Here is a 12,297-nt window from a genome sequence, read left to right as displayed (position 1 = left end):
ATGTCCGTAGCGATTCTGTGTATTATTTCAGTTTTTTGGTGATTCCCTTTTTGATTCCTGATTAGTTTTCTGGGTCAAAACGAAAGTCAGGTTTTATCACATTGGTCCCATTACAGCCTAGATGGAATGAGAACGTGTGTGTACGACTGTGTTTTTTATTTAGGTTTTCAGGTTTTTCAAAGAAAATAATCTGCTAATCCTGCGTGGCTCTAATGTTATTACAACACCTCGTTGTGACCATGACTTCCTCTGCACAGCTGTCAGAAAAAAACATGTTGGTTTTGATAAAACTTGATAAACTCTGAGGCAGACATTTCTGGTTCTGATTCAAATTTGTAAGCAGTTCTCGATTCCCATCCCCACTCAGCTCAGTAGGATTTGATATTTGTCATTTATTAAGGTGTTTTAATAACTACATTAACAACACATAGGGATCATGTAATACCACAGACAATGAAGTATGCCATAATAACGTACAGTTATACACTGGATGGCTATTTGGACAAGGAGGACTGGCTGGATATTGTTCACCTCAGATCCCTTCCACTTTGGGTTTCCAAGAACACACACTCACACAAGAACACACACACACACACACAAGAACACACAAGAACACACACACACACACACACACAAGAACACACACACACACACAAGAACCACACACACACTGACACAGATACCGCGCAGACTGTGGGTCATACCCATGCTTGTGAATGGATGCAGCATCTCTAATCTCTCTCTATGATAATTATTGCAGGTTTTATAATCAACGGTACATTTACTGTGAATATCGTCAAGAGCTTGGATCGGCATTAAACTCCTTCAGTTAAATAAGTACAAAAAATGTGTTAGAAACATCTGGGTTCAGATGCATAAATGATGTGTGTGCACAAAAACATGCATATGCCTTTTCCCGCACATAAATTATAGTTATTTACAAAAGGAATAATGTGCGTTGATCCCGCAGACTTCAGACCAGTCGTACACACAGTTGTAGCAGAGATAGCTCCGATAAGTTAAGTTGGCTGATTATTATTTCTTTATCTACAAAGTGTTCTGTGAAATGTCAACTAAAGGCACATTTATACGCTGATTTTAAATCATTATATTTACATTGGAGCCACCATCTCCCTGTTAAGGGTTGCCTAATTTAACCCTGAAATATGAAGCACTTCGTAAAGTTTGTTTAAACATGAGCGCTATGGATGAATGAATCATTTATCATCCTTTAGTGAACTCGTCAGACCGACCAAATGTAGTCAACACTGTATGTGGGAGTTACAGGCTACTTACATGTGTAGCTTACTATATTAATGTCTGTGCAACCGCTGTGTTTATGCAAGTGGACCAAGAACACTGTTCTCTCTCTCTCTCTCTCTCTCTCCTGTGTAGTTTTAATGGAGCACTGGAGGAGACACTTAAAGTACATCTTTATCTGCATCCTGGTAGCAGTGACAATCCTCTTCATCTATCTCAACGGGGACTGGAACTTGGGGAGCTGGAATCCCCCGGCACCATCGACGTTATCACGGTCATCATCAGCAGAACGATGGGAGGATCCGGGGCCGTATCATGTGCTTACCCACGAAACTACAAATTCATCATGGACGACACGCCGACGTGTAAGACCACGACTCCTTTCCTGGTCCTCATGGTTCCGGTCGCACCCGGGGACTTAGCGGCTCGGGACACCATCCGGAAGACATGGGGAAACGAGAAACTGGTTCTAGGTCAGCTGATCGAGACTGTCTTCATACTGGGCCTACCCGGGGGAGCTGACGCTGAGCAGCAGCAGGAGAAGCTCAGACAGGAGAACCTGCAGCACCACGACCTGATCCAGAGCAACTTCCAGGACAGCTACCGCAACCTGACCATCAAGACTATGATGATGCTGAACTGGCTGGCCGCGCACTGTGTCAAGGCTTCCTACGTCATAAAGATTGACTCCGATATGCTGCTGCATGTCCAGAATCTGGTTAAACTGTTGCTGGATGCCGGCACGGCCAAACAAAACTACATGACAGGTTTGGTGTGGTGGCACAGCCCGGTTTTAAGAAACCCATTCAACAAGTTTTACATGCCCAGATCTGTGATCGCTGACCCGGAGTACCCCCCGTATCCTCTGGGCATGGCCTACGTCATGTCCCTGGACCTGCCTGCAAAGATCCTGACGGTCTCTCCTCAGATTAAACCTATCTACATCGAAGACGCCTACCTGGGTATGTGCCTGAAGCACCTGGGCATTTCCCCCACGGACCCTCCTGAAAAAACCATGTTCATCGTCGACCCCACGCATCCTCTGAGCAGCTGCAGCCTTTCAAAAGCCATCGCCGTGACGACGACAAGCATCCCGCAGATGACGAGTTACTGGGAGAGGAGCAGACGGCCCGAAACTAAATGTTGAACATCATCAGGTTTACAGAGATTTCATTTAGACAAGTGTTTTAGACAGAATCTTACAAATATTTTACGGTTATTCAAATAGAGCATATTTATTTGGTTTGCAGACAACTTTGCTTCGTGTTTTAGTTCAATATTTGGACTAAAAACCTTCCTATTTTTCAAATGGGAGGACTTTCAGAGCTGTATCAGCCCTCACACAGATGAGAACATCTGCCAGATCATAAAGTAGTATAATAAACATAAAGACTGATTATCTATATCATCACTAGCAAGAATTTTATCCTCCATGTTGTAGATTAAGATTCTTGAAGTCATTCTGCCGGCTGGTCTGAAATAAGTGTTAAACCCATCAATCGATTGATGTATACTTTTTACAGCCTGTCTTGAAAGTGAGCAATGTGGCAGCTTTTTTAATTTATCTAATTATTTAAAAGAAGAAAGCACATGAATCAACGTGGCTGTAATTTCCCCCCTATCCCAGAATAAGCTCCTGTAGCTAGGCAGCACTCCAGCACTCAAGTGCGGTCCGGATACCAACATTAGCGCTAGCAAAGTGGCTAATTTTCAACTGTACTCCTTTGGAGGGATGCTTCAAGGCCAGAGCAGACCAAGAGCTCTATGCTGCTTATATTTTTGTTAACTCAAAGCTGGATTACCGACAGGGGTCACAGAATCAGGGATTTTCAAGTTACACTTGTTAATTCTGCTTTTGTGACTCTTTGAATGTATCTGTGAGGGTGAGGATTGTTTTGTGAGACTGAATTGTTTTGTGATTGTATCAAAGGGATCTTTACCTCAATGAGACTGCTGAAGTATTATAGTACCACAGGCTGTAACAGCACCGTGTCATAAACTACACCGTGAAGCACTGTAATTCTGTGTTATTATGCTCCTGATGATGTTTTAACAAGGAGACAGGACTGATAATGAAGTTGTTCAGTTAACATGTTTTGTGTCGCCTTATTTTGATATGCCAAATTCCTCAATATTTAAACATATTTCCTTAAGGACTCAATCACAGATGTAATCACGCATACCATGTTGTGTTACCACTCATTTCCCTCAAAACAGAGGAATGTCTTATGTATTAGAAGCTTAATTTGACATTATAAAGAAATGAGCAATATTATGAAGAAGTGATCTTAATGAGTAAAATCAAACTAGTTCCCACACTGCAGTTGAGTTCCTCCTGTGTCCTCTTTACTCAGCTGTCGACTCAAAACTCTGCAAGGTTGTAGTTTCTCCTCTTTCCAGAAGAGGGCAGGCTTACATCAGATCAGAGCACGGCAGGACACACTCTGGATGTCTCAGGGAAAGTTTTCATCCGTGTTCAGGGGTTTCCTTCTAAAATAATATATTCATCATTTCATATATGATGATACGTCATCCCGCCGTAACACGTCACACGCATTGATTGGCGTCATCGCGATGCGTCGCTTTGTTTACAAAAGCTTACAGTCTTTTGGCCACATAATGGAAAGCAGCGCAGAAAACATGGTCACATTTCTGGCTTTGTGGTTTTTCTGACCAAATCTGCAGTAAACACTCCACCTCCGCATCACACCAACCTGAACCTTTCGCCGCCATTGGTTTAAATGTCCGCGCATGGTCCGTCCTTCTTTTCTATGTCCGAACTGTCTCAGATAAAATGATTTCAGAACCGCTGTAGGCCTCGTGCTCGTACACGTGCGCACGCTTGTGCTCGTACATGTGCAAACGTGCTCTACAAAAGCCTAGGCGCGGTACAGTTGCACTCACACTGGTCAAACGAACTAGACTTTAGCTGTGAAACGTGCTTGGGCACGGTACGGATGGACAGTGTGAGTGCGCCCTAACTTTACTTTTTCAACCTCTACAGCAGTAAAATGCAACATTAACATTAAAGCAGCAGTTAATCCCAAATGATATATTAGTAAAACACTGGCAGGGAACATTTTACTGCACACTGAGTACTTTTAATACTTCAGTACATCGTGAGGATAATAGGTAGGACTTTTACTCGTAGTGAAGGATCTGAATACTTCTTCCACCTCTGCCTCAATGTAAGAAACTGAGAAGCAGACGATATGAAAGACAATTTAAACAGCCTGACCTATAAGAACAAAAGCACAAACAATAAATTTGGTCACTATAAACCAATATACTGATTCAATTGGGGGGAGGGGGTTGACACAGTGACCTTTGCTCTCTGGCATGAACAGTCTCATCCTCTCCCATGTGTTCTCATTCATCCCCAGCTGTCTATGATCTGTGCTCCCTCTGTCAGATAAGGGAGGATTCCCAAAGTCAAAGGCCCCGCTCTCCCCCTTCCTACTGAGTGCAGCCTGCATAAATCACACAGATGCTGAAGACCCAAAGCCCGGATCCAGACATTAGTCATTGTTTTTGCTGCCATCTAACGTCAAAGATCTTCCTCAGTAGATGGCACCGGAGGATAAATCACTGTTGGCACTGTCCGCTGTTCCAGTAGTACAACTTTTACACCTGGCAAATACATCTCTTTTCATGGGAATCCTGTTAATGATGAAGTGCTGTGTCTGTTTCATGCAGTCTGGAGTTTAATGCCTTGTTTTAGCTTAAAGGGGAGTTTCAGAGGTTTTTTTAAACTGGATCCTGTTTCACCGTGTTTTTACAGTATGTGTAAGTGACCAATGGCAACAAGTATCCAGTATTGAGCACCAGCACTGCAGCCTGGTCCCTGTGAACCTCGCTGCAGTGCAATCAAATGGGGCACCTGCACACCGACAATATTTGTCATCTATAAATGCCTGTGTTTGCCGCTTGACCGGCTCAGATTGTTGTGTCTGACTATTATGGAAGATAGTGAAGTCTGAAATCCCCTTCTGAAATCTCACAGTTGCTTGAGATGAACTTCGAATAGGGAGAGTATTGTGAAGCGTAGCTTTGCGTTATCGAAATGATTTTTAATAATAATAATAGTTTGGGTTTTTTGGATTATGGGAGGAAACCGGAGAAAACCCACGCAGACACGCGGAGAACATGCAAACTCCACACAGAAAGGCCTCAGCCGGGGCGCCAACCTGTTTGTCTCTATGTGTCCTGTGATAGACTGGCGTCCTGTCCAGGGTGTACCCCGCCTCACGCCCGATGTCAGCTGGGATCGGCACCAGCCCCCCCGCAACCCCGACCGAGACAAGCGGTTGAAGATGAATGAATGAATGAATGAATAGTTCGTTTTTACGCACTTGAATTGTGTCACTAATATGTGGAGCTATACAAACTCCACAGCTGTGACGGATTAATGTTCCCTTTGGATTCAGACAGGCAGAAATGTTTTAGTTGTGTTACAAATGGATCCTAATAACTGCGGATACACGGGATCTCGTCGACCAATTTCAAAAAAACCTTCACAGACATACATGGGGAAACATGGTCCAGGTTAAAAAAATACTGAAACTCCCCTTTAATTATGTTGTAAGCCCTTATGACTGTCCATCCCCCTTTTCCAGACGTATATATTTTCTCCTCCACGTCTCTGTGCCCACCAGACAGTTAGTTAGTTTGTGTGTGTGTGTGTGTGTGTGTGTGTGTGTGTGTGTGTGTGTGTGTGTGTGTGTGTGTGTGTGTGTGTGTGTGTGTGTGTGTGTGTGTGTGTGTGTGTGTGTGTGTGTGTGTGTGTGTGTGTGTGTGTGTGTGTGTGTGTGTGTGTGTGTGTGTGTGTGTGTGTGTGTGTGTGTCTGCTGCCTTTGTGATACTAGACCTATTTATTGTCTTGCTTATTCAGGTATGAACTCAAAACCCTCACAGAGAAAACACAGACGCTCTAGAAACTATAGAGGAAATTGCTCATCTCCTCTTCCTTTGATGCTCTCAGATGGGACTGAGTTGATGGATTCCTGTATTATTTATTTTATGTAATATATCTGTGTTCATGTGTGTGCGTGTGTGTGTGTGTGTAGCACGTTGGGGATGGGCTATTATTTATTTTCCTTTGCCTGGAAGGACGGAAAGTCTGAGACGGATGACATACCAACAGAAAGACATTGATTTATTGATCGTTTGATTTCGGTCTATTAAAAATATTCTAATATAATAAAAAGTGATGTTTGTTTTTTGTTGTATTTCATTATAAAGCAGGTTAAGGTGCTACAAAGATACAAGAAAGTACCAAAACAGTCAACAGACAGAGAAACGTACACTGACGTATTCAGAAACTGTGCCTTTAAACGAACCGTCAGGACTTCTGTACGGTTGTGATGTCACAACTATACTTTATATATATAGGTATAAACTTTAGTGCAGCTACAGTTATTCCCACGTCTGCAATGACGGTGCAGAGACGCAGAGAAGAAGAAGACTTGGAAATGGGGGGGGGGGGGGGGTGTCTTAAAGAGACAGGCACTAAAGCAGAGGGTGAATACAGATACATACAGACAGACAGGGTGAGAAAAATAATGTGTTTTTAACATTAAAGCATGGGAATGAGCACAATTTTCCCCCTTTAAGACATCCTATCACTAAGATAAGTAGTTGGACAGTTAAACAGGAAGGCAGATAATTCATTTACATAATAATTAAATTCTCTACAGCTAAACTGGTTTGCAACTTAAATCCAAATTCACATTAAGAATTTGAAACTTGTACCATCCAACCCCCCGATATTCTCCTGTTTTACTCTCAGACCAGGTGCTGCTGTACTAGTAACCCCCCCCCCCCCCTGCAGACCGGCTGTCCTCTCTGTCACCCTGAGAAAACAAAGAGCACTGCAGGGTCATAAACTTCAGCTGGTCACACACACACACACACACACACACACACACACACACACACACACACACACACACACACACACACACACACACACACACACACACACACACACACACACGCACACACACACACACACACACACACACACACGCACACACACACACACACACACATCTACTATATCTAGCTATCTATCAGTTTGTTCTACTGCCCCCCAGTGGCCAAAAAACAACTGATAAGCATTAAAAGCATTACATTTCTCTGTGCAATAAGATGATTTCAGAGCACTTCGGTCAATCTGCTTGGAATGTTTGTAAAATACCAACATGTGAAATGATCTCTGGAAGGGTTGTAAACCGGCAGATCCCTCAAATATCGTAATGACAAATATCGTTTTGGGGCGGCAGTAGCTCAGTCCATAGGTGCTGGTTCAAGTCCCTGTGTGGACCATGTATGGAGCGTGGACTGGTGGCCAGCTCATCTCCTGGGCACTGCCGAGGTGGTGTTGAGCAAGGCACCAAATCCCCAACTGCTCGGGGCGCCGGTCACTGGCAGCCCCCTCGCTCTGACATCTCTCCTTAATTGCATGTAGAGGTCCTGTTTGTGCATGTGTGTATTTCGGGCCTGTGTGTGTAACATGATAAATAGAGTGAAAAAAATTAAATTTCCCCGTTGCGGGATAAATAAAGTAATTCTTCTTCTTCTTCTTCAATATCTCAATGCTGTACAAAGCAGTGTGGCACACTGCCTCCAGAGCAAGGGCACATTAACAACGAGAGAAAATCTTTGTTCTGCATTTGCTGCCATTATTGTAAAGTTTAGTGTCTGAACACAGGCAGCAGCCAAACATATTTTAGCCACCTAAAGAATATCCATTGATGCTCTCTTCAAAGACACCAGACTCCTCTGACCCAAAAATATAATTCTACCTTGCAGAACAAAAGAGTTGCTGATCTACTGACGCCTTGATTGGTACATTTTTTTCGTGTCGTGTGACTTTGAAGGGTTAGTTCGGATTCACCAGAGGTCACACAATACCGAAATATTTGAACTATCCCTTTAACTAACACTTAGACTACCAGTTTTGTTCCCTCTCAGTCTGAGACACACACACACACACACACGCACACGCACATGCACACCCCATCAATGTGAAAGTAAGCCAGACTCGGTGGTGATTTAAGGGTAGCAGACAGTGGAAGGGTAGAGGCCAAGCTCTGGGTCTCACACTATCTCTCTCCATTCACCAGCCCATAAATAATCCAACAGCCTCGCAGTGACACGAGGGAAGCTGCAGACGGAGATGAAGGATGGAGGGAGAGAGAGGGAGAGGGAGAGGGGATGGTGTCGTTTGATGTACAGAGAGAGAGACTAAGGGAGCGGAGAGATGAGAGAAAGAAGACAGGTGTGGGAAAAGAGAGACATCCAGACGTCCTGCTGGTTCCAGGTCTGTCCCGGTGTTCACTTTTACATTCGAGTCTTGACAGTGTTTTAACTGGGATTGTAAAGTTGCTACTTTGGCGATGACACTAACAGGACGCAGTGAAGAAATACGTCTGTAGGTGTAGCAGCATGGATTTTTCTCCTAACATTCCTTGATGCAAAAATAGCCCTCTGCGCAGACTATTTATGCTGTTGACATCTATAAACACTGCTGTTTTACTTCACTTTACTTTTTTTTTTTTTCAAATTCCTCTTAACCGCAAAGACCCCTGCCACTCATATTCTCACGATCCCTGTCAGAGAGACGCTCCGTGGGCTGTGAGAACCACCGGCTGCCCTGGTCGCCGGAGGCCTCCCTCTGCTGTGGTGTACTCCCTCGGCGCATGCACGCAGACGCAAACACAAACACGTCACAACTCAATGTATGGTGTATATACGCAGAATAAAGAAAGTGTACATATTGCACACATGGCTTCTTCCTTCTCTCCAACGTTCTCTTGTCTCTTAAAACAAACACAGCTGTTCAAGCGGCTCTGCTATAGCTGCTTAAAATAGCCGGAAAGTGCTTTGTGTTCACATAATTATCACGTGTATAACTTATGTATCTCAGTGGGTTCTATGGCAAAAACGTTTTAAAAGGAGTCCGCGTAAGCTTCACCCATGGTAGATACAGTATGTGCATAAACTGTTGCTACACAGAAACCCGCACCACAAGACTATAAGTGTGGCTACTTGTGCTACACTTTTATTTTGAAGTCTGGGTCCATGCTTTACGACCTCTGAAGCACTGAAGATTGATTTTTCACATGCACCAAAACCTGTGATGCCCAGAAATTGTATTTATTAATGAGTATAGTTTATAGAGTACTGAAGGAGTGAGTCCCAAAACCCAGAAGTGAGTTAGCATTGTTGCGCCTCCGGGTCCCTCATCTTGAAGTCTGTGGGTTTTTTGAATGGATTTTTGGTGAGATGCCTTAAAGTGAAATTTCAGCGTAAAATCATCCCATGGTCTATTATCGGAGAAATCCCGTCGTGAGTCGCTAACAGTCGCTAACAGCTGGACTTTGCTAACACTGATTAGTGCTGCTACTGCAAAATAACGGTGAAGGCGTTAAAACTAAAGCTTTTTTAACCACTTAAACTGCTCAAAGTAACACCAAACCTCTGCATGAGAAGAGTCCCTACACATAAAACAAAGCACCAACAACGTAGTTAGTGAACCCAGAGTTTATTAAGAGAGTGTTTTAAAGACTCACCTAATGGCCCCGGTACCAGCTCCTCTCATAGTCAAGTCAATTTACGTAGATTACCAAAGTCAATCCCAAAGGAAGGAGCCCGTTGCAGAGGTTTGGTCTTATTTTGAGCAGAATTAGTGGTTAAAAAAGACGTTTATCTTCACCGTACTGCCCCGAGCTAATCAGTGTTAGCCACGGCCAGCTGTTAGCAACTGTTAGCGACTCTCCGGGATTGCTCCGTTAAAAGTTTTTTAAACGAAAAAACGGTCTTGATGGCTTATTTGATGTGTTCACTTTAAATAATAAGGTCTGTGGTTAACACATGCTTAAAGAGCTTTTGTTTTACGACATCAGATATGTCAGTAAATAGTATTTAGTATGGTACGGTGATAGTATACGGGGACATTTTCTCTCTCAGAACTAACAGCACTCCAATAGCATAGTGCATTCTGCGATGGCGTCCATCCTCACTTAAAACGTCTCACCACAGCCCATTAGCAGCGCTGATGACTCTGCGGGGAAACTCTTGTGAGAAACGTCATTAACATCTGTTTGCAGTCCACACGGCGAGGTTGAAGAGCATGTGAAAACAAAATAACAACAGTGACGAGGCTAACAACTGCAGAGTGTGGAGCGTGGACCAAACACGGGTTCCCATGGCTGTGTCATCTCCCTCCCACCTCCCTCTGTCAACCACCCCTCTCCCATGTTGTTTTTCTTTCTTCCCCTCTTTCTCCCACTCGGTGTCGATCATTCCTCTTTATCTTTTTCATTCTGTCTTTCTCTACTTTCCTCCTTGTTTCTGTCTTGTTCTATCTCTCCCTTTGCTTTGCCTCCCCGTTTCTTTTGACACATCTGAGAAGTCCCCAAGTGACGGCATATTTCATTTATTTCCTCTACAATCCTCAGGTATCCGCCACTGATTTTGTGGTTATGTTTAGGAACTGGAAGCACAGCTGCAACTCCCTCCTGGCTGTTCTGCCTGCATGTGACATCTGACCTCTGCAGCTCATCCAGAATGCAGCACCCCGGCTGGTCTTCAACCCACCACAGTTCTCCCACGCTACACCGCTCCTCCATACCCTGCACTGGCTACGGGTGGCGGCTCAAACCAGGTTATAGTTACTGGTACTGGCCCAGAGTGCTGCGGATGGCTCAGACGCAGGACATGGTCGGACCTTACACCCCAGCCCCTGCACTACGTCTGCTGCAGCCAAACAGGTTGCTACTTCTTCACTGCAAAGGGGGTCCAGCTCCCGCTCAACGAAATCTGTTGGCTGTCCTGGCCATGGTGGCTCAAGCTCTCCGTAAGGGCTACTACAGGAACGCTACACATCTTCTATCATGTCATTAACATCTATTTGCAGTAATGCACATTAATCTGTGTGGCGAGCTCCACTTAAAGAGGCAGGTTTGAGTGGTGGATGGATCATGTCCTGGACCTACGAAGCCAAACCACAAGCTTTTTTTAAATCCAAACCAAGTTATTTTGATGCCTTACATTAACCTTTACCTCTTGCTGGCTAACACCGGTCATGTAACAGTAGTTTTGGTGCCTAAACCTAACTGACACCAAAAGCAACCATCGCAGTCCAGCTCCGTTTACCGTTACGTTAGATATCATATAAAGTTTTTGTGCAGAACTTGTTGATGGGCTTGTGTTGATCTACGACACCTGGATACAAATAAAAATGTTAGAGAGCTCCTTTGTTCAGGAAGGTCCCGCAATTTTGAGAACACGTTCAGTGACGGGGTTTGTGCTTTGATGCTCAGCTCCTTATGTCAAAGAGTCAATTAGCGACACACTGAACCTCAGAAGCTCCTCATGGTCGGACCAGAACCTCCCAGAGCTTTGCTGCCATCAGTGAAGCACTTTGGATGAATGCAATCCATTTAAAGTCTCATAACTGAGGTAATAAGAAGTTATTAAAAAGGTTTTAGCAAGGGTGAGGGTGTAAAATATGATGTGTACTTCTTAGATATATTAAATGCACTGACCGCTTTGCAATGACACTTACGCAACATTACTGGAGAACTGCCACTCCCAAACTGCATACGTGCACATAGATATGCACTTGTGATGTGTGTGTTTGTGTGTGCGTGTGCGTGTGCGTGTGCGTGTGCGTGTGCGTGTGTGTGTGTGTGTGTGTGTGACAGAGTGCAGGTGGCAACTTCATCATCAGTGGAGAAAAGTTCTATTAATATTTCAGACTCTGAGAGGAGTGCACACACACTTACACACACACACACTGAGGAAATATGACCAAGATAAGGAGAAAGAAAGAAAACTGTATCATTATAATAAGAGCCTTTGTCCAGAGTTCCAGTAAAAACAGAGAGCAGCAGACACAAAGAGCAGCAAGGAGACGGAGAAACGTGAATAAAAGAAGACGTGGGCCCTGTTCTCGTCTTCCTTCAGTATTCCTGGCTCAGGACCAAACAACGAGTCTGACTGCCTCCCCTGGGGAGAGTAACTCCAGGC

The 12,297-nt window shown here is 44.1% G+C and overlaps 1 protein-coding gene across 1 annotated transcript in view; it reads left to right on the top strand.

Annotated features, from left to right (window-relative positions):
- Positions 1 to 3,649, top strand: part of LOC310953786 (beta-1,3-galactosyltransferase 2-like) — a 5,952-nt gene extending 2,303 nt beyond the window's left edge. Inside the window, exon 2 of the mRNA XM_083922984.1 lies at positions 1,396 to 3,649. Coding sequence (XP_083779110.1) covers positions 1,553 to 2,407 — 855 coding nt within the window. The 5' untranslated portion in view covers positions 1,396 to 1,552 and the 3' untranslated portion in view covers positions 2,408 to 3,649. The remainder of the gene's footprint in view (positions 1 to 1,395) is intronic.
- Positions 3,650 to 12,297: the final 8,648 nt, after the last annotated feature.

Source organism: Echiichthys vipera (genome assembly GCF_963691815.1).
Source record: "Echiichthys vipera genome assembly, chromosome: 2".
NCBI lineage: Eukaryota > Metazoa > Chordata > Actinopteri > Perciformes > Trachinidae > Echiichthys > Echiichthys vipera.
The sequence above is the reverse complement of the archived record's forward strand: the minus strand, read 5'-3'. Positions and strand labels throughout refer to the sequence as shown.